General features: G+C 32.0%; 3 protein-coding genes across 3 annotated transcripts; 1 reads left to right on the top strand and 2 right to left on the bottom strand.

Moving 5' to 3' along the window:
• Positions 1-346: 346 nt before the first annotated feature.
• LOTGIDRAFT_172179 (hypothetical protein) lies at positions 347-1,984 on the bottom strand (the record flags this gene model as incomplete). Its single annotated transcript, XM_009048760.1, has 3 exons — positions 347-1,062; positions 1,283-1,363; positions 1,834-1,984. 3 exons carry the CDS (start codon positions 1,982-1,984, stop codon positions 347-349), a joined length of 948 nt encoding a protein of 315 aa, XP_009047008.1.
• A 668-nt stretch (positions 1,985-2,652) lies between these two features.
• On the top strand, positions 2,653-9,342 carry LOTGIDRAFT_238028 (hypothetical protein; the record flags this gene model as incomplete). The annotated part of the gene is made up of 13 exons (XM_009048761.1): positions 2,653-2,658; positions 3,216-3,516; positions 3,932-3,991; positions 4,220-4,288; positions 4,590-4,661; positions 4,786-4,842; positions 5,194-5,367; positions 5,578-5,638; positions 5,954-6,084; positions 6,306-6,496; positions 6,978-7,133; positions 7,416-8,271; positions 8,585-9,342. The coding sequence occupies 13 exons, from the start codon at positions 2,653-2,655 to the stop codon at positions 8,692-8,694; spliced, it is 2,244 nt and encodes a 747-aa protein (XP_009047009.1). The 3' UTR covers positions 8,695-9,342.
• A 1,424-nt stretch (positions 9,343-10,766) lies between these two features.
• LOTGIDRAFT_199832 (hypothetical protein) lies at positions 10,767-17,057 on the bottom strand. Its single transcript, XM_009048762.1, has 3 exons — positions 16,820-17,057; positions 12,931-12,989; positions 10,767-12,094 (listed from the first exon to the last, which is right to left on the bottom strand). The coding sequence occupies exons 1-3, from the start codon at positions 16,980-16,982 to the stop codon at positions 11,696-11,698; spliced, it is 621 nt and encodes a 206-aa protein (XP_009047010.1). The 5' UTR covers positions 16,983-17,057; the 3' UTR covers positions 10,767-11,695.
• Positions 17,058-23,712: the final 6,655 nt, after the last annotated feature.

Consider the following 23,712-nt stretch of genomic DNA (forward strand, 5'->3'; position numbering starts at 1 on the left):
AGTTTTCCGGGAGGGGGGGGGGTATACCTAAACTGCCCCCCCCCCCCCCCCCTTGATTGACCCCCCAAAAGGATTTGGCCGGCTACGACCAGGAGCCCAAAAAGATGTGTCCCCCCCTGTTTGCAAAACGGATCGCCGCCCCTGATTTCAGCCATACCGCCATTCTCCCTACACCATCTTTTATGTCACCTGTGCAGTAGAACGAAACTAAATTCTTATCGACCATCAAAAAAGGGTCACAGGGTTGAGTGTTACCAACAAAACGAGAGTATCCTAGATCAAGATATTTCCTTCATCGCTTATTCATTTTAATAAATAAAAAAAAGCTTATTTCAAGTATTTATTACTAGCCAAATATATTATCCGTACAAAAAATATCTAATTCAGAGCCCACAGAGGAATTTCTGGATGAACTAGATCTTGAAACACGATCTAAAAGAGGTTTAGCGTGTCTTTGCAACTGAACATTCAGACGTTTTGGAGATTCCAGGGACACTTGCTCCCGCGCTTGCTCAGGTGGTTCTATTCGCGAGTCTGGATGGATCACCGGATCATTTGATAATCGCCTTGGAGTTCGTCTCAAGTTTGTTCTCAGAATACTTCCCGATGGTCTGATTGGTGTATGCAGTACATCACTGAAAACTTCTGGTGCTCTCAAAGAGTCATTAGGCTGGGGGTCTTCCACATGTTGTGGTGTTCTATGCATATTGGGTAATATGGGCCTTGAAAAAGTTCGAGTTCTAGGCCCCGAGCGGGGGCTGGAAACACGTGAGGCATTCGAGATTCTTCGCTGACTAGAAGGTGTGCGTCGTATGATAAGCCTGGAATCTGTCGTTGTTTCGGTAACTCGCGAATTTTCAATCGATATCTCATCTTGCGATAGATCAACTGAAGTCTGTGAAAACATTTGGCTTTGAAACCTAAAGGGGTACATTTGTGGCGTCTCTGAAGTCCAGGGATCGATAGTAAACGGCACTTGGATTTGACTTCCAGAAGCATAATCAGTGGTTCTATTCGGAGTTGCTGGTACAATCTGTTCCACTCCATCTCCTACTGCAGCACCTGAAATGGAAAATACAGCAATCTTTTATTATCTACGAGTAGGCCAACCATTGTTAGTGTGTAGGCCATCCATTTTTGGTGTGTAGGCCGTCCATTTTTTTAGTGTGTAGGCCATACATTTTTAGTTTGTAAACTTACATCAGTCTCCACGATCATACAAATAATACCAAAGAATATGGTAATGAGAGATAGAAGTGAAAAGTTAAATTTCAGCACCTACCCTCTGAAATCAAACCACTATCATCTTGGGATAAGAACTGAAATGGGTTTATTGGGGATGATTGGAGTCCATCTCTAACGTCTGAAATAAAATTATAATTAATTCTTTTGATATATCTGATAGTGATATATTGGTCTAAGCTTTATTTACTGGCATACAATTACTGCATTCCGCGGTACAAGAAATGTGGCTTCTTTAGTTAAGGTATAAGACGGAGTTTATAATAGCCTAGCAGTGTGAATATGAGTGTAGATGTGGATCGTGTTAGCTATATTTTATCATAATATGAAATTTGTGTCTTTACTTTATGAGCAGCAGAGCAATGTTGCACAGGTGACACTCTCCTGGGGACTCAAATCTTGATTTGTGTATTAAAACTAAAACGGTAAAATCCGATTTCGATGTTTCTTTTTGTCTTTTGTATTAAAGCTATAATCCGTGAACATATTAACACGAATAATTCTATAGTCAACTGTTAAATATGTAGATGGTAGGTAAAACAGAGCATGCGATAATGGTTGGAGCTAGTATATTACATAGCTCATACATACCGACCACCACAGTGCGATCAGGGACAGGTGATGAATACAAATTTTGGATCTGTGGTACCCGAAATGATGGTGAGCTGAAAAGATTGGTTCTAGTGCTGACTTGTGGTGTTGATGGTACTCTTTGGTACGGAGAACTTGACAGGTAGGTCATGCCATACATATACAGTACACTCGCCTTAAATGTTGAACAATTGGACTGAAAAGGATGAAAATGTTCACAACAGAAGACCTGTAAATATAAGATAATGTCTATCCACAAAAGGAAGATCAATGCGCCGAGTTCACGAATCCAACTTCGCTGTTATTGGCACCAGAGTTCAGGATGGATAAGACTACGACTAACTCGAGAAAGACTAAAGAAAGAGGAGTGTGTTTTTTTTCGTTTGTTTGTGATACTGATAGCAAGTTTCCATTCAGTTCTTAATGTATTGGTTGCTTTAGAGAAGATCTCGAGAATTTTCCAAGTTTTTTATGGTGTCGTGTTCTAATAAAAACTGATCTTTTGGAAGGATAAGAAGATAAGAGGGTGCTTAGCCTACCATTAGTACCAACCTGTCAAAAAATAATAACAAACCCACGTGTTTTGTCGTCTGCTAGTCATCCAATCAGCGACACTATTACATTTACTCTTAAATTGTCATCCAATGAAATTGTTTAAAAGTAATTTAGTTTCGATTATCCAGTAGTCAAAAGTAATAAATTTGCGGGAAACCGGAAATATAAACATGATGGAATAGCAGTAGCAACTAGACTAGACGAGTGCTCGCAGAAATCATTTTGAAAGAAAAAACACGCCTGTGTCTGCAAACGCATAATAAGATGGTTGTAAGTTCGCATCTGCGGATGATATAGGACTACCCTTATATAAGAGTCAACAGAAAATCGATTGTGACCACGCGATTGATCTCCATATGACACTAGTCATGGAACCACGTCCACGAGCATTTGTTAATATTTCTCCAAGTTCTTCACAGAGCAAAAATATGACTACACTACAATCTGTAGATTCTTACTCAATGGAATAAAATAGAAACAAGTGCCAACGATAGGCCTACTAACACCACAATAGGCCACATTTCTACCAAATAAAGTCCAGTGTGAGTAGGACACCCCTACCTACCCTACATACTCATATTGAGCTTAGACTTAATCCAAGGGCCAAAGTTAGTCTTCAGCCATATAGATCCATTTGCAAGGGAATTATTGCCAGGAATATAAGCAGGGTAAAATGCAAATATGATACAAATTGTAAATTTTATGGTCTTCAAAGTTTAATTCAAGAACAGTTAAGAAATTAATAGGCTAAGTGTAACCTACTAGTACTTAAATTTCTAAATATTCACTCACTGTTTTACCTCACAAATTCATTTTTCATTATTTAGAAGTTACCGTCATCATCATCATCATCATCATCATCTTCAGACAGTAGCATTCTCCCAGCAAAACCTTTAACAAGGTCTAAGAAGAGACTCCTTCCAAAGAATGCTGGATGGTTTGAAAAGTCATATTCAGAGCCACATAGGCCTAATACTTCAAAAACAAATTTTAATAATGTATGGCAGTTATTTTCTGAATCTTCTCCAAAGAAAAGCAATAGAAGACAGAAAAAGAAACAAGTTGAGAAAAAGAAAGTTCCTGCAACTGTTACTCGTCCCACAGAAATAGTGGAAGAAGAAATGGAAGGTGAATGCTTCCTTTATGACATTTCGTGTCACGATTTTCATCTGTTAGGCAATTAGGTGCCATGGGTTCGAATCCTTCTAAAGTTTAGAGAAATACCACTACCTACACTTCACGACCATTGCTTTTAAGAGTTGCCCTGGTGTCAGCTCTCAAACCATATCACATAACTTGTATGTCATAGACTTTCAATTATGTAGCTTGGAGCTCAGGATATGTATGACATTTTGTTCTCTGACACTCAATTATCAAAAGGTTAGATGTATTTCAAAGTGTTTGTTATGCAATATTTTTACTGCTAGACAAAACAGCAAATTAATCTACATTTGACAATGCATAATCTGATACAAATTTCTTCATCACCATAATAGAGATAGTTAAATTATTGTATTTTTTCAAAATAATGATATTGTTTCAGATCTGATATTAGAAGATGATATTGAAGTTATGAGAGATGTTTCAGGTGCGACATTCTCCTGTAAGTAGTGCATCTTTTCACTCTGAAATTCTTTTCACATCCAGTTATATAGTCAGTTTGTAAGTGATTTCCCACTTCAACTGCTGATAGACTGAGGCTCAAACTTTAACTGATTTCAACTGATAGACAACAATACAGCTTGCCACATATTAGTCTAAAAGGTTATTTATGATTAATAAATTGCTAAATTTCGAATTTTGTTATTCTTGAGCCTTTTTTTTCTTTCAGCACCAAAAAGATCCGTAAAATTCAGTAAATTTTTGCAGAAGTTTAATAGATCATCTAGAATAAGAAAAGGTTTGTAAGATGCTAGTTATTGTAGTTGCCAATTTTTACTCTTCAACCCTTTATTGAGTTTAATCTGTCTCAACATATATTAAGTGATCCATTTTCACTTGTAACTGAGTACCATAATAATCATCATTGCCAAAAGATTGTCCAAGTAAACTTGCAACTGGATAACCTACGTTGGTATTCTTGTGAATATTTGTTTTATTTTGTGAGACTGCAGTATTGTTTGGTGTTCTCTTCATGTATGCATTATATCTCAGTTTGAAGGTTTATGCTCTTGGAAAATACAAGTTTGTCTATTCTGTAGAATTCAAGTCTCCAAGGCCAGTTAAAAGAAAACGTGTACCAAGTGATCATAGACCTATTCCTGAACTTGATGGTAAGTTTCATTTGTGTTGTTATTCATTCAAATGACCATAATGTCAGAGAAGTTTAAAAGGCAAAGACTCAAATTAAATTCATAAGCTTATTGTTGATCATATAAAAATGTTGTCTGCTTATAGATCTAGAATATGATGTATTTGAAGACACTGACTCATCAGAATGTTTGAAAGTGGCAGGTAAACTATGCTTATTGAATAACAGTTATCCTATATATTTATCCTCTTACATGTTGCTTTTTTCAATATTTGGTGAAGAATCAAAAAGTTGTCATTCAGACGATGCTTTGTAGTGACCATTGTGATCTAATATACATCTATTAATCCTTGTTCATTTTTAACTACATTTTCTTCAAATCAAATATATTCAAAGCAATATGATATTGGGAAATATTTGAAAATTGAATGTATGATAATATATGAAATAATAGTTTGTTTATAATTTGGGCAAATAATCTGTGTATTTTGTCCATTTCGCCTTTTAGAGACTTAAGTCAGTTTATTACACAAACATAAATTTTCTCATTCTAGAAACAGCTACAACTACTGGTGTATCTATACAATATGAGAATCTTCCGAAATACCTCCATGACTCACCATCAATACCTGTCGGATTATCTCGTAAATTTCATAATTCCACAGCAGTAGATGGACATCAAAATAACCTGCTAGAATTAACTCAGGACATTTCTGTTATTACATCGGGTACGATATTCATATCTTATATTTCTTTGAAGTTTTATCAGAAGTAATAAATATAGCTTGAGTCAAAAATATGGTCACATACATGTATACAGATCATTTCTTTCATTCTGATTTCATTATAAGAACAGATTATGAAATAACTATCTTACATTATTAAATCTGTCTTTTCTTTTCCATCTTTATGAGAAAAACTGTGTTATAATATTTCAGGTAGCTCAAAGCAAACCTTTGAAGAAACAACTCCAAGTAGGTTCCCAGCATTACACTCTGGGTGAGTATATTTTGAATTTATAAATTTCAAAATGCCTGAAATTGCATTGTCCAGTAATAGAATATACTTGACAATCTTGTGAGAGGGAAATGAGATCATAAGTTACCCATTTCTTGAAGGATAACAACTTAAGTTCACAAAGGGTCCTTTCTACCAGGTGGTCCTTGGCCAAACCTTTTGGCTTTAATTTTCCCCAAATCATCAATACCCATTTACAGCTAGGTTGACTGGGATTATGAGTGAAGATGACTTAGTCAAGGTAATGAGTCTTTCAAAGGCCAACTGAGATTACAACCTACAACCATGATATTTTAGAAATAAAAGAAGAAAGAAGAGTTGTAATATTATTGAAGAAAAGAAGAAACCAGTTAGTTCTACCAGATTATTTCAGACTAATAATTCAGACCTCAGTATACCTGATTTATCTCCAATAATACAACTTACAGGTATATAAAGTAACATTGTTATATTCCTATTCAAGCATTATTTGTTATGACACATGGCTAATTTTAGAGGGGATTAATTATGCTAAATTTAATATAGTAAAACAACAAGGTTCTTTCCATTTGAACTAAAGCAAATGGCCATATTAATAGACATACAGGTGCTTATTTTTCAAAGTCCTGAAGCTTGTAAACTGTAAATTTACTGTGATTTTATTTTACAGGAAGACAGTCAATCAAAAATAAATCAAAGAATAAAAGAAAATGTTCAACTGAAAATTGTAGTGAGGACGTAGGGGAAGTAATTGAAAATCCACCTTCACCATTAAGTTTGATTAAAATAATAGTTGATAAAACATTGGTTAATAAACAAAGTACATTTAGACAAGGTGATGGAATACATCCTATGGCAGAGGTATGTAGTAAATCATGTATTGTTAACCCTCTGAAAATATAACGTCAATTACCAGGAAATTCATGTTACACAACACTGTAATATCCGCTCTACAAGCTAGTGTTGAAAGGATTAAAGCACCATTCATATAAGACTTCCATACTGTTTGAATTAGAAACTCAAGTTAAAGATGATTGGTGTAAATCTTTTACTAACTTTGCTCTGAAAAGATTACAATATTGCTTTGTGTGTGTGGATATATTCTTCTATTTCTATGTTCTATTTTTTTTAACTATGAATCCTACGAGTATCTAATAAGTGTAGCTCTATAATGTCATGATGGTATTCTGAAAATATGATTAATAAATGTCACTATGTATATGTAGTATAACTACATAAATACCTATCCAACATATATCTTAAGTGCAATCCAGTAAAAAAAATTACTGAATCATTGAGTGAATTATGCCAATAATTTATAAAAATCCTCTGTTAATTATAGTTTGGTATATCATCAATAAAAAATGATGATGATGATGATGATTTTCTCCAGCCTAAACCTGATACCAGATATATTGATTCTAAAGATTTCTATCAGACCTATGATGTAGAGGAGATAGAAGTACCTGATGTTATTTGTATTGATGATGAAGACAAGGTTAGTTTGATTAATGAAGTCTCAATGGTTCTGTTTTACTATCAATTTTGTTATATAACTATATTTCTGAATATAAAAAATCAAATTCTTATGAAAATATTTGATCAAGATAGCTGTCTAGGCCATTGAGGTGGATTCCTCATAGACTTGGTCGGATTACAGCTCTATCTTGGGTTAGCCCACTTTTTAACTATTGAAAAATGCCAATACTTGGATACTTACTAATAGACTTATGAGAAAAGCACTTGTTTTGAAATTTTGTATTAAGTTTATTTTTTTTAGGATGTGTTCTCAATGAAAACAAGCATGAAAGATGGTAATAATTCTAAAAACAAGATATCTTTTAAAGAAAATGGAGATCTAACTACTATGAAATATAATACCAACGATAACTCTATTTCTGGTAAAGGATCTGCTATTGTTGAAAAACTATTAAGTAGAAAGTCTTCAAAATTGTCCAAAACAGCTCAAACTATACTGGAAGTCTCATCTCCTGGTCCTGGTTCTATTCATATCAAGGATCAAGGATCAAGTTTTGTTGAAAAGCCATGTAAAGTAAACTCTTCAAAATTGTCTAAAACAGCAAAAACCATTCTTGAAGTAGCATCTCCTGTTATTAGAAACAATATTTCTGGTGAAGGATCAACTCTTTTTTCTAAAGGAAACATTTCAAAATTGTCAAAAACAGCTCAAACAATCCTTGAGGTTTCATCTCCAGGCTTTATAAATAATAATTCTCATGAAGATTCAACTCTGGTTGCAAAGCCATCTAACTTTTCAAAATTGTCTAAAACAGCTCAAACAATGCTTGGAGTAGTTTCTCCAGTGATTGGTGATTTAACCAAGAATATGTTTATGGCATCCAAATCTAATCCAAGCTCTGTAAGTTCATCAAAACATCACAATAGATCTTTGGAGACCAATAAACCTGCAGCTAACACTATACGTACAGACAATATTTGTAACATGAAGCAAGCAACTGTCAAATCCCGTAGACAGTCTACTAGTAAAGCTGTCAATATATCAATATGTTGTCTTCAAAACCTGACATTTCCACCACCAATGAAAGTGTTGATTCGTCAAAAAACAATACCAAATGGTAAAAGATTTAATACAGAACTTCAAACAGCTGCTGAAGGTAGGCCTTTCATTTGGCCAAATTTTACTTTCTTTAGTTATATGTGTGCTGTTAAAGATGTGAAAATTTAAAACTTTTACATATTTTGAACATCATGCCTGTTGCTGTTATTTGCACAAATGTTTTTAGTGTTGCTCTCGTACCAGTACCGTTACTAGGGTCTTTATCTTAACGCAAAAAACCTGTTCTCTTGAAATTCAGTAAATTCGTTCATCACAAGGCTTTTGATAGACTTCATGACAATTTCTCAAACTGGCAGTCTATACATCCGAGAGATATAGGCCTGCCAATAGTCATATCTTTTCATTTACAGATATTTTAGGTAAGGCTGTACCTCTACCAAAAGGCATCAGCAAAGAATGCAGGAAGAAGAAAAGTATGTATTATTTTAAAGATGTTAAAAGATATGGTAGAGGGAAGTAACTCATTTGATCATGAAAATGACCAGACTACAAATAATAGTTGTTGAAATAGTGCTATACTTCAATTTTCAACCCTTCATTCACTGAAAATATGTTAAAAGTGCCTTGTGAGACAATAGATTTGGGATTAGGTTTATGTGTTGGTTTATATCCAAATGATCTGGAAAAGTTAGAATTTGATTAGACAAAATTGAAGGAGATAAATCCCTTGGCCTACTGAAATTTACTGTGTTAGTGGGTGTATCTTAGTTTGACAACTGTTTGCTAAAAGTAGCTAACATAGTTAGTAGTGGTATAATCAAAAATTACCATTCAGTAAAATGTAATATAATGAAATATTAGTTTTGTGGAACTATCTGTCTCTCCAGACTGAAGTTTTCAGTGTTTAATTTATTAGTATCAATATCAATACTAACTGTGATCACTATATATGTATTTATTTATTCTTCTGTTATATATTTATTTTTTGATTCTTTATGTCTATTTATTCATTGATAATTTGCAGGACAAATTCCATTCTCTATGTATTTAATATTTATCAATTTTTGATTCATTTTATGCAGAGTTTTTGCACTTAAATTTTTCCTGTTAATTAAACTGAATTCTTGTACTTTAGATCTGAAATGAATTGAATTAAACTAATTTCAACAGAAATTTCAGTCTTTTAGATGATATTCTGCCTTTACCTGCATTGAGGATCAGTTACTAATCATTTGTGGAAAATAATACTCAGTGTATTCAGTCTTTATTAAATTATCCCATAGGTAAGTGAATTATATGAATGTATATGAAAGGGAGGTAATTGTGAGGGACTCATTGAACCAGTGAAGATTATAGCAGAAAGGCAGTATTACATAGCTACCTGCCACATCATTGGCCTTCAGTGAAGACAGTACACTGGGTGTCTGTCCCATGTATATATGAGATCCATTAACATGAGCCACCACATCTGAGAGCCATACTAAAAAAAATCATCCTGTGATCTGAAAACCTTTAAATGCTTTAACAAAAATATATTTCAAAGCACATCAACTTATAATATTGATAAAAAAAAACACAAGACAATATTATGTTGTTCAAATCTTATATCATTATATTGATAATTGATATTGTCTGTAATAATTTATTAAGAAGGAAATGATGACTTAGTTTCCTTGTTGAAACAGGAATATATTTACAATTTTATTGATCAATATTACTCTAGAGTCTTGAGTCAAACCAAATAGTTGAAATTATAATCTTGTTAGTCATAAGGAAAATAAGGCTGAAACAACTGGTTTTTCATCTCATTTAGACAGTTTGCTTACATTGTCCATATGTTTTAGGCCAAATAGTGGAAATTTGACTTGATTTGACATTTGTTAACAGTTATTTAAGATGACCTTTTTTTCGATTGGAAATACAAGTATTAAAACAAACTATGAAATTCTATGTAAATATTTCCATAGTTCTCAAATTAATGCATAACCATTTCAACTGTGAAAATATTTTCTGTAAAGAGTAATTTAAATGACTAAAGAGTCAATAAAAGAGCATTTTATTGTGGAGAGATGTTCCTTTTATTTTCAAAGAAATAGAAATTATTCTATGTTTATATAGGACTCTTAGAACATTCATAATATTTGACCTGTTAGATTGAATGTCATCCAATCATAAAACCTGTATTTTAATCTGGTTAGTGTTGGATTAGAATATTACTGATATGATTGGCTTAGGAAAAACTCCACATTGGAATTAGATGCACCTAATGGTCATGTGTTCAATCAACTTTAATGATAGTGATCAAAACTATTTATTCTTGTGCAGGCTTGTCCTTATTTTTTCTTCTTGGGGATAAGGATATGAGGATAATTCTTAGTGCTATTGAGAATCATGAAATATGATAAAGCAATAGGGAAAACTACATTAATAATTCTATTGAACCATATCTTTGGTATCATTTTAAAATGAGGTGAAGACTTGCAGATGTGGTCTGAATACATCTAATGATGGGGAAGGCCCACCTTGTGTAGGACAGTATCTTCTATATTACACATATTGCTAGATTTAATAAATATTTAAAAGAAAACGGTATATAATAAAAATAATTTATTGTATTTACTTAGATACAAAAAACAAAACATTGCACTCATAATTTAAAATGATAACAATGAAATAATACTTTAATATATCTTTAATATTTACAACATAATTTGGTTATAGGGCTTATTAGGTTTTCAAATCAGTTTATAATCAAATTTCTTTATAAAATATCTCAAATATGGCATCAGTACTTTTTCCAGGGAGATTAAGTTCAAATCCATTCCATGCACGACAATTTGTGTTGTCTTAATGTTATCAGATTAATTTAAGCCTTATCAAATTATGTTGCATAATTAACCATATAACCAAATTACTAATATAACGAATGTTATTTAAAAATGAGATTCAATCTAATGAAAATATCACAAATGCTTTTTGATCTAATAATACCATGTAAAACATGAGTCATGAGATTAACTTCATATAGGAAATCAATTTCTGACAAATTCTGCACTCCTCTCTTCATTGTCTGGTGAAATGATAATGATATTCTCCACGCACCATAGTAGACTTGGTACTTTGACTAGTTTAAGAGGTAGAATTTAATTGAATGGTTTAAACACTCCTCGTTGTCATTAGTGGTTTAACAATTATTTATAATGCACAAACCAATCCTCAATTACTGTATTTGATGAGCGCACTCAAGGGAGATAATTCATGGAGGACCTCCCAACCTTGACTTCACCTTGAAATGAGTCGATCACTTGAAGACGGTTAACCACAATTTGCGGGAGTTAAATCGATGATTATGATTAATGACCGGATTAATAAGATCCTTGACAACAATAATCACCACCTCACTGTCCAGTAGATCGGTTTATCTTCCAATCCGATTATAATAATACCGACTTTTCGGACTAACAATTGGTGCGTTTTGGGCGACCGGTAAAAGAAATGTCCAAGTATATCCAACAGATATTTCAAACTATTTGACAACAATTACAGTCATTATTTCGTGGTTTTGTTGATTTGTTGCTTGCATCAATCGCCGATTCCTTGAGTCTGATGATCCCAGCCTCCGTCAACGAAGAACATTCTACATACGTTTCCGCACCGAGTTTGCTTGCAACGCTGATTCCTTCCTTTGTTTGGACATAGTCTCTGTGGCATACACTGGATTTAGATTTGGCTTCTTGTTCATCTCGGATATCTATTTGTGTACCAATAAGTATGATAGGTGTATTAGGGGAATAGTGTTTTAACTCTGGTATCCAAATGTCTATGGCATGTTGTAATGTGTCTGGTCGGGCGACTGAGAAACATAATAAGAAAACATCACTATTCATATAGGCTAGGGCTCGTAATCTATCGAATTCTTCCTGAAAAGACAATATGATAACACTAAAATTACTACTTGTTTAAAATTCGAAACAATGCCCATGTTGATGAGGGATGTGAATTGTCAAAGCGCCATTTTGGCTTCCATGTCTCAACTCTTTGCTCTTGGAGGCAGACTGAGCGATTTCTATTCAATGTAATGAATTGCATACAGCTTGCCAAACTGGTTTTCACCTTGAATTAACCCACCCCTGGGAATCTTAAATATATATAGTCAAGTAGATATATTCCATAGACAAGATATATATAGCAATTGGAATAGGGCCAGTAAAGTAATGGTGTTTCCAATTCAACACTTTGCCAAATCGTGTTGCACCAATCTGAGATATCAAAAACATCGAGAAGTCTTTATAAATGTATTTAGACCATCTGTCTGAAATATGCTTCCAAAAATTGGTGCATCTTCATGCTACATTTAGATTTACATGGAATCATGCATAGTGTAGACGTTGTTCTATCTGTGCCAGAATAAAGTTGTTTTTTATTATTGGCACGTTGTTGGTATACACATTTATCTTTGTCAGATTTTTAAAAATAAATAGTCAGTATTCAAACTTTCATGATGGATATGAAAGTGTTTTACTAGATTATTATTCTTTATGTCCACATAATTAAGAACATTAAGGCCTAGTGTGGGAATTATTAATAAATTTTTTTTTGTTGCTCAATAATTAATGAACAATTTAATGGGGAAGGGTTTCAGCGCCTATTTTGTTTTTGAATAATGCGTAAGGGTATTACTATTCAGTGATTTTGGATAATAAATCCAAGACTTCTTATATAGTTAATTTAATTCAGAAAGGAAAATTACTCGTACCTGTCCCGCCGTATCAAATAAACTTAGAACATAAGGCTGATCATCTACTATTGTGGTTGCTGAAATGATAAAAAAGAACACCATTACCATTTTAAACTTAGACTACAGTTTCATTGGAATGTTGATAAAATTTGGAGAAAGTCTTTAAATATTTTTCCACTTATTTTAATATAAGTAAGTAGATATCCGGTACTAGTTGTTAAAAAGAGATGAAAGTTGGCTAGAACCGTAACGAACTGACTCACACCTGCTTTTTCAAAGTATCTCATATTACTAAATGATAACAGTTCTACCGACTTTTATTTCATCAACAACTATTTTAACATTTTCTATCTGACATCCGTTCTTTGAATCATTCACTTTCCAATTTGCATTCAATATAGAAATCAAGTGTGAAATTAACACATTTAGCGAGATATAGTTAAAACGTTTTTATCCCATTGAAAAACGTCGGTTCAATAAAAGTTTATGCCCCCCCCCCCCCCTTTCACCCCCTCCTCTTCCTTGCATAAATAATTTTTATGTAACAAATACATATATGTGAATGTGGTAGTTATATGGTAACCTCACCACTGGGAACCCTCCCCTTGGGAGGGAAATTATCTTTGTCAGACGCCGAGAAGAGAGAGAGCAGTAGCCTATTATATAATAATTTGACAGTATCAATAGCCTCTTATTTGTTTATATTCTTAAAAACTTTATTAGCTATAAGTCTATTTATTTACCTCACGTTACCTATAATGATGTGAATTATCTCGAGCAATGATGTAACATTATCATATATTATATAAGTTTAAATAGGTTTCTTTGCTTAATAAAACAATTTTCTACATTGGTCAGCGGTTACGTGGATTTCTTGAGAAAGTCGGTAGAGACAACGATCTAAATGAGTATAGTAACCTAGATAAGACTTGCCAAATAAAACTCACGATTTTTTCTTTGTTAATGATATCGTTGATAAATGTTTTATTTAATGGGTTAAAATATATCATAATGAAGAAATACTCCCTTTTTTACGTTATCTGAGTGAAAATAATAAATATAAAGTACAAAACCAACCTTTTACCCCACACGTTTTTCTTATGACATAGTTTCTGTGCCTATCGGTAGAGACTTTTTATAACTGACAGTTTTTCGTCAAATTTGAAAAAAAAAACAAACGCTACAGTCCCATTTTCCCCAACCTTTTTTTTATACATTTTTTACAAGCTATCAGACGCAGACGGGTGCTTTCAAATATGTGTTGTAATAGAAATTTCAGTTCCCAAGTTGGTGATGACTGGTTAAAGAATGTTATACGAGTTTATGAAATGTTAATATTAGACAATGTTTATATCTGTATTTGATGGAGTATATTTATATAAGATACAAGTCTCGAGTTATTGTTTATACCATCTCTATAGTTGAGTTACTCTACTAACAATTCTAATGATGTGATAAAGACCAATTTGATGATGGTGTTTCTTTATGCTTGTTTACCACGGCCGAAACAATATTACAGATGGGTTAGAATACAAGTTCTTGTGCAGATAGGCATTCGCGTTTCGGATAGGATCTAATAGGGACGAGGTAAATACCCAGACTCATAATAAAAGCATTAAATCCCGATTGACCTTCTGGTCATCCTGGTGCATCTTGAAATAATCAATCGACATCATAAGAAGAATTTTTCGATTCTTGACACTGTTTGCAGGAATTGTACAATATATCAGCAATTCTGAAAATCATTGGTGTTCTGTATTAAGATGTTCCTAACAACAGGTCCTTGCTTTTATCATAAAATGAGGGTTAACAAACTTTGAAGTTAGAATTTCGGATTATAAAATATGTAAGCTCTGTTGGATATGAAGATAATAAATGATGTCGGCCTGCTGTTAACACACTTTAAAATTAATACATTAAGTACTTTGATTATCTCTAATAGACATTTTTATCATTAGTCGTCACGCCCACTCTGTCAAAACTATGTCACTGTACATCGTCATTACTAATATATGCCAAATTCTTTCCTAGAAGGAAATTGGTAAACCATAGTATTTTGTTCATTTACATTGCATATTGAATGTACCAGACGCCCAAAGGGAGAATTTTGTTTGTTATAGTGACGTCTTTTATAAGTATTTTAGGTTGATTTCAAGCTCCCTGCAAAGGATAGTTTTGTCTATTCCCTATAGGCCTAAAACTAAAACATTTAACAGAAACGTGTGATTTTGACTGAAACTGAGCCTTGAATTACATTGTTTTAACAACCCTGTCTGCAGCCACAAGGTATTAACCATAGTCTCAGCCAGTGCAATATAGTCGTTTGGAAATAATAAGGCCTTGCAGTCATATTTACAAGCAATTTGCATTTAATTATAGATGTCTGTGGAAATTAAATGAAATAGTTCGTATAAGTGATGTTTGTAGTAAGTCATGAAATTATGAAATTGAAAAGTCTATAAGTTATTGAATAGACAAGACAACTATTCAGGAGCTTTACAGTGATGTTTGTAGTAAACCTCTATCGTGCTATTTTTGATTTATCCATGAAATCGTAAAACTAATATGACGTTTGAAGTAAATCTTTTAGCTAATCAAGAGAAATTTATGAGTCATCATTTAGAAGTTGATGTACTAATTAGACATCAATGAAACATAAATGAATAATAAAAAATTAAAAGGATGATAAATTGAATCAAGCATAAAAATAAGTGACGTATAAAAAGGAATTTTAATTTCCTTGATGAGGTTTTAATGAAGATAAGCCTGACTTTAATGATACACTTAGCTAGATTATTATACTTTTACAAGTAAAGTACTGATATAGACGAATATCGTAATTGATTACATATGATATAGATATTTACTATTTAATAGTTTTAACAGAGTATTGTGGTAGAGCACATCAAGGTTACTGGGTTGAAGATATCTCATGAATGTATTAATCCAGCCACGAAAGGTAAGGTTCGTGGGAAAATGGGTTGGGCTTCGAGTCAAATCATACGTTTTAAGGGACTGACCTAGATATACAAAAAACGGAAATTGATAGTAAGAGAAACAACGAGACCGATTTTTTTTCATCTTGAATGCATAGATATAGTAACACAGTTATAGTTATGTCTCTCATTGTCTGGTCATAAAGGCACTGGCATAGGACACAAAGAAAAGAGCCTTGATAAAACAAAGCGCAAGTTAGAGAATTTCAAGTTTGACATGGATCCACGAAAATCGATTATATGGGATTAATCTGCGAAAATTTTATGTCAGTAGTCAATTTTATAGAGTTCACAAATTTATAAACCAGCTGTGAGAAATTCTGATTGTGGTTCAATATGTCTGTCTTGTCAGATCCAAATTATTATTCAATAAACTAACAATAGAAACTGGTGATAATTACAGGCCATTGTAAGCCGACGGCAGATGTTGTCTCTTTAAATGTTTTATACATTGCTCGAATAAAGAAAATGCGGGTCTTTAAAATGACTCAGAATTGGAATGAAGGTCGAACAGTTCTGTTTTTTAGTTTTGAAAAAGTTGGTGAATGAAAAGCTAAGTATCTGTCTAGTCATCAAGCTCTAATGATATAGATTTAACAGCTGGTGTAGGAATTATAGTTAAAGGTTACACTACCAACTAAAAACATTAGAAAACTATTGAGTTACTAAGCGAGAAAAAATGTTTAAATAATGGTGATGAAACATGTATCATAGAATTTTTTCTCAGTTTAGAAATTGTTGGGTTTTTGTTAGTTGAACGAGGTCTACATTTTAGGGTTTTTAAATAGATCAAGACGCCTAGGTGTTAATAGATACCAAAATTTTATAAACGCTTAATCATTCTTTCTTCTACATAATCTTTTAATGCCCATGTTGTTTCGAAACGTTTTTAAAAAGCGGTTTGAACCTACCTGCATAGTTATCGAACATTGTCGGACTGTATTCTGTAGGGAAGTCATGGGCTGCTAAACGTCGGGCTAAACATGTTTTCCCAACACAAGTATCTCCTACTATCACACATTTTATATTACTTTTATCAAACGATGTATAAGATCCGGAATTTCTGATAGACATTTTGAATACTTTATCACTTTTATATACTTTATCACTTTAATAAATTAAAAATATAAGATCCGATGAACTCGATTCTAAAGTTTAGACTGAAGTCGTCGAGTTAAAACGCGTGTTATTATTTCGTCTGCTACAGAAGCCACTCCCACTGTGATGATGTCATATATCTACTAAAACCATATGACCAATCAGGGAGCAGTAAAATATTTACTATTATTTACATTATGGTTGAATAAATAACATGAATGAGATAACTCGTCGTTATGTGAAATCACGGTCACCTTTTTCACTTTTTACATTCTTTTAGGGTGATAAAAATGCATATTACAAATTGTGTGGAAATGAAGATGGACCCTCTCAATAATCAATGTACAAATAAAGGATTTCATTAAATTCATTGACGACAGTCATTAGACATTATGACATTATCATTACAAATAAACTGGAAATTATTGGGTCAGAATCATCTTACGATATTTGATGACAAATCTGTTAGTTTGTTAATCATTTTCACCGGAAATATAACTCGGATATTGTTCTTATCAGTATCTGACACACGACATATTTTCATGACAGGATACAGAATGTTCGAACGATAAGATCTTAATACCTTGTGACCAGACTCAACAGCTTGAAGCGGATTGGGGGATGAAAGGGGGGGGGGGGGGGTGTAAGGAATCATTCACATTCAAGTACAATGCATTTTCTCATACAAGTATAATAACGTTGAGTTATGCTGGTACAAGTTCAATGAAATTTCTCAAAATCTCTCGTACAAATCATTTGGTTTGAATGATCACATTGTACAGATGTAGTGTTGACAAATCTGATTCCAGGTGATAAAGAAACGTAGATCACATATATCTGTGTGGTTTTATATTTCATTCAATGCATTCATCCAAATTGCATCCTTATGGGAATGTAGGAGCTCGCATTGTGCATGACTTTGTCCCGTGATATCACAAGTGGTGTTTCTAGGAAACATAAGTCAGAAGGGTATGCGAGTAGAAGCCATAGAATTGTCAAGGGGTCCCTATATAATGATCGACCCTCTCCCCCCATAGATAGATAGATATTTATTGTATTGTTCGCCCTTTTTGGGCAGCATACATCATGATAGCAGATAGTACAAACTAATACACTTTACAGGGCATGGTGTTGTCCATACCATGAAAAATTTGGTAGCCTATCGTTAAATCATATGATGACTCATATAAATTAAAATTAAATATGTTTTTCAAGGAAATTTACAACACGGATCTCTTTTATTTGGACAGTCCGTAGACTGAAAGGACATTATTCATTATCATCATCATTATGTGAGCTGATGAAATAGTCAGGATCCTTCAAACATCTAGTACGTAATGGTCAATGGCAAGTGGGCCTACTAATAAGGATTTTCTATTATAATGTGCATATGTACTTTGAAAATGAGGTATCATTGAACTTCTTGCGTTGAAACATTGCACTAATTTTACTATTTCAAACTTTCTACGCCAAAAACTTCTTTCGACCTATAAATGATTTTGCAATTTATTTGTATATGTTTTGATGAGAAGCTATGAGAATGTGACTATTTTTAAACTAATGATTGTTTAAGGCGACGAATGTCTTTTCGTAATTGAAATTTTGTAAATGATACATATGAAATTTAAGATTGATGACTTTTATTGGCGACAATTTTAAGTACGAAGATCAATTTCAACAGAAATGTTTTTAACGAAGGCCATGAGTGGATTCTATGACTATAAAACTAAATGACTAATAAGTTTTTTTTAATTAATTGATTAATTTGTTAAGTGATTTATTTCTATTACTTTTCTTTCTATCACTCTCATATACAAACATTAGTATATGGCAGTATATGGCTTCAATTGATAATGAAATCCGAGTTAACTGGATAAGTAACAAGTTAAGTCTAGCACCTTTCAAAATCATCTTTTTCAAACATGTCAGATTACCGATAGGATTAATCATTCATTTAAGCTATTATAGACGTTAATGGCCACTTTCAGAAATTAGTGACGTTCAGATGTATAAACTCAGAACCATTTGACAGGCAGTTGATAGCAACCCTTTTCTCCATTTACAAACCTATCGTCTATATTCATATTCAATATTCTATGATCTTTGCTGATGCTTAGAGTGTCTCTTGCCATAGCTTACCATAAAATATTTTTGTACAACAACGTTTCTACAATATTACGTTGCTGGGATTAACATTTTTTAATTTTTGTGACGCGTGTATTTTGAGTTGAAAAAAAAAAGCAATTCGATTTATATAATTTCTCAGTTCATACACATCTTTTGCTTTTGATAATGACATGTGGACATATTCTATAGGCCATTGCATATAGGTGTCAGTATTTACATAATACATGTAGTATCAACTAGTACACAGCAAACTTGTAAAAAATGTGTGAACTTATCATGAACCAAAATTAATTATGGTAGAGTCATATGTCACCCTAAACATGTCATCTAAATAATCGAGATATTGTGTATACATGACTTCTTTACCCCTATATTGTCTACTATCAAAGTCTGTAGTGTATTTCTTAACAGTCTTATTTCTTACATAATTTATAATTCTGCAGATATTTCATTATTTTAAGGTGTGGTTCAAGTAAATTTATGATAAATCAAGCCTGATTAATAATCCATAAATACCATTGACCAAAACAAGTCTCGTGTGTTCGTAAAAACGTGAAGGATCTTGTTTTCAGGGTTGGCTCAGTGTAGCATATTAAAACATAATCCTGTATGGTTTATTTGATTTACCCTGAACGTACAATGTGCAGATCAAGGCTTTATTGCAATTTCTACTTATCTCTTATTACGTTTTCTTGGGTTTACTTTCGTATACAAATATATATTTATCTGTCTGCAGCATATCAAATGTTATGAATGTCTGTCTCAGTTTTTCTTTGGTACTTTGAAGTATTGGTGTGATCTTTGTGTTTTCTATTATGCTACGACTGAATCAATAAAATGCATTCACATTGCAGATGGTGGACTTAATACCAATTTACAATTAACATAAGAATAAGTTGAAACATTTACATTTGAATAGAATTATAGATTTTATTATCCTTTACTTTCTTAGTTGTTAATTTCTTATATACAAATATCTTCAAAAGACACAAATGTCTATGTCACAAATAAGATATTTTTAATTATAGATTTTTTAAAAAGATTTATAACAGTGAGCAAATGTACAATACAAAATTAAAGTAACTATGTTTAAATAGTTCATAAAACACGATTCACTATAATAGTTCATAAAACCGATTTACTACAATAGTTCATAAAACACGATTTACTGCAATAGTTCATAAAACACGATTTACTACAATAGTTCACAAAACCGATTTACTACAATAGTTCATAAAACACGATTTACTACAATAGTTCATAAAACACGATTTACTACAATAGTTCATAAAACCGATTTACTACAATAGTTCATAAGAAACGATTTACTACAATAGTTCATAAAAAACGATTTACTACAATAGTTCATAAAACACGATTTACTACAATAGTTCATAAAACACGATTTACTACAATAGTTCATAAAGCACGATTTACTACAATAGTTCATAAAGCACGATTTACTACAATAGTTCATAAAACACGATTTACTACAATAGTTTTACAATCACAATCACTTTACAATACAAATAATAGAATAATTCATTAAAAAAAAACCATGTACTATAGACATCACTTTACAATACATATAATAGAATAATTCATTAAAAAAACGATGTACTATAGACATCACTTTACAATACAAATAATAGAATAATTCATAAAAAAAACGATGTACTATAGACATCACTTTACAATACATATAATAGAAAAATTCATTAAAAAAACGATGTACTATAGACATCACTTTACAATACAAATAATAGAATAATTCATTAAAAAACGATGTACTATAGACATCAATTTACAATACATATAATAGAATAATTCATTAAAAAAACGATGTACTATAGACATCACTTTACAATACACATAATAGAATAATTCATTAAAAAAAACGATGTACTATAGACATCACTTTACAATACACATAATAGAATAATTCATTAAAAAAACGATGTACTATAGACATCACTTTACAATACACATAATAGAATAATTCATTAAAAAAACGATGTACTATAGACATCACTTTACAATACATATAATAGAATAATTCATTAAAAAAACGATGTACTATAGACATCACTTTACAATACACATAATAGAATAATTCATTAAAAAAAACCCGATGTACTACAGACATCACTTTACAATACAAATAATAGAATAATTCATTAAAAAAACGATGTACTACAGACATCACTTTACAATACAAATAATAGAATAATTCATTAAAAAAACGATGTACTATAGACATCACTTTACAATACACATAGTACAATAAATGTAAAAAATTATAATACAATAATTCATAAAAAAGGCGATTTACTATAAACATACAGGTACAGAATACAATATTGCATAATCAAGATGTACTATGTAAGGAACTTTGAGTATACATTGTACAATAATCAAAAAAAAAAGTGATGTACTACAAACATCACTTTATAGAGAATGCCCTTAAATGATGATGAGAAAATGGTGAAAAACAGATATCGTTTTACACAAATAATTATCACATAATACAGTAATGTGTTACATGCAACACATACAGAGTTTCCAAAAGTATACAATTACAGAGTTTCCAAAAGTATACAATTACAGAGTTTCCAAAAGTATACAATTACAGAATTTCCAAAAGTATACAATTAGAGTTTCCAAAAGTATACAATTACAGAGTTTCCAAAAGTATACAATTACAGAGTTTCCAAAAGTATACAATTACAGAATTTCCAAAAGTATACAATTAGAGTTTCCAAAAGTATACAATTACAGAGCTTCCAAAAGTATACAAATGCATTTCAATAATGTTCTACAAGTATCATAACAAACCGTAAAAACGTTTAGCACACATTATAGGATGTATTATGTATCTATTAAATATATTATTTACAACATATTATATTTATTGAATGGTTTTATGAACTAAATAATTTACTGAACATAGAAATAACGTATTTACATTTAAATACACCGCAGACAATGAAATCAACTATAACGTCAAGATCCGAAAAAACTGTTAATTGAAGACAGATGTCTATCGATTAAAATGGCAACAACAGTCTCTCATTTTTTGCCTTATATGGAAATAACAGTGATTAACATTAAATTCTGACTGTAGATGCAATCATTTAGTCTGTATATGAATCATAGAAATTGGTTGTTTTTGGAACTAATTCATTTCAAAGAATTGAATTCACCACGAAACTATAAGTGGTGAACAGTTACTGATAAGACTTATCTTCCCTTATCTGAGACTAGGTACGATTGATCGAACGGATGAAGAACGCGTCCCTTTAATTTAGTAATATGAATAAGTTTCATAATGTTGAGTTACAAATAATAGCCCCGTCACACCGGAAATGAGTGAAAAATTAGCTCAGAGCAGCGTCAGGTATTGTGCGGCGGGAGTCATTGTCGGCAATAATCGCCGTTGAGATAGCCACGGAATAAAATATGCTTTTAGACAAGTACAAGTAAGGAACAAGTACAATTTTAGTCACTGTAAGATCGCAAATGGTCGCAGTCCGGTGACGGGGTCTAAAATCATAAAACTTGGGAATCAAGAGTTAAAAACTCGAATACTTCAGAAATATGTTTTCATACATGTCGCATAAATATAATTATTTATTGTCTCTCTTATACATAATATATTGCACAGTAATTATTTCAAATCCTTGTTCAATCTGTTTATCAAAGTTCAATAATATACAATATCTTATATACGTGTACTTGACACAGAAAAGAAGGGCAACTACTGTGATGTTGGTACTACTTGTGCAAATAGGAAGCTGTATTGACATGAGGATCAAGAATTTATGTCATATCCTATAATATTGATGTAAACAATAGGCAATAATCATACTTATTGGCCAAGTACTTTCAAAATAGGATTTACATATCGGTAATAATATGCATCTTCGTCCTTTTCTAGAATGAGTCAGGGTCAAGCACATCATAATTACGCTGTTACAGTGTAGACAAATCAATGCAATGAATCATACAATAGTCAAAGTTCAGATATTGACCAACATATATGCAACAAGGAAGTTACATGAAAGATTTCTTATAATGAATCATATGCAAGTCAGATCAATGATCTTATCCATTGTAACAGATCAAAAAGATAACGGTTACAGTTCACGGAAATCTGCTACTGTTTACAGTATTTGATATCTGTTCAGCCAAATGAAGTCAATGTAGAGGTGACTTTACAAAATAAACAAGAATAAATTGAATACACTTTTGATTTTTATAGGTTAATCCCTTCAACGTTCTCGTTTAAAATCTATAAAACCCCAGAAAGCAGATTAGTAGTAAATGAATATCGACATAATGAGGTTAATAGATCAGAAAACCACAGCGACACGAAATCTAATATATAATTATAATGTATGGGAAATTTTACAAAATGTTAAAATATTTTCACCCATTTAGTCTGTATTCTTTATTCAAACAAATGAAAATTTGACCGTTTAACAAAAAAGAGCACATTAAAGTTAAAGTGGCTTTTGTACATGTAACCTATATTCTACTTTCAGATTTTCACCCATCGAGGGATCTGCAACATATTTAA

Source organism: Lottia gigantea, assembly GCF_000327385.1.
Source record: "Lottia gigantea unplaced genomic scaffold LOTGIsca_128, whole genome shotgun sequence".
Lineage (NCBI taxonomy): Eukaryota > Metazoa > Mollusca > Gastropoda > Lottiidae > Lottia > Lottia gigantea.

Bases quoted from the DNA above. Each gene is read 5' to 3' on its own strand.
- LOTGIDRAFT_199832 (XM_009048762.1), bottom strand. From the start codon at position 16,982: ATGTCTATCAGAAATTCCGGATCTTATACATCGTTTGATAAAAGTAAT. The intron at 12,990-16,819 runs GTAGGTTCAAAC...TTATCATTTCAG, and splicing joins AATGTTCGATAACTATGCAG to CAACCACAATAGTAGATGAT. The intron at 12,095-12,930 runs GTACGAGTAATT...TTGTCTTTTCAG, and splicing joins TATTTGATACGGCGGGACAG to GAAGAATTCGATAGATTACG.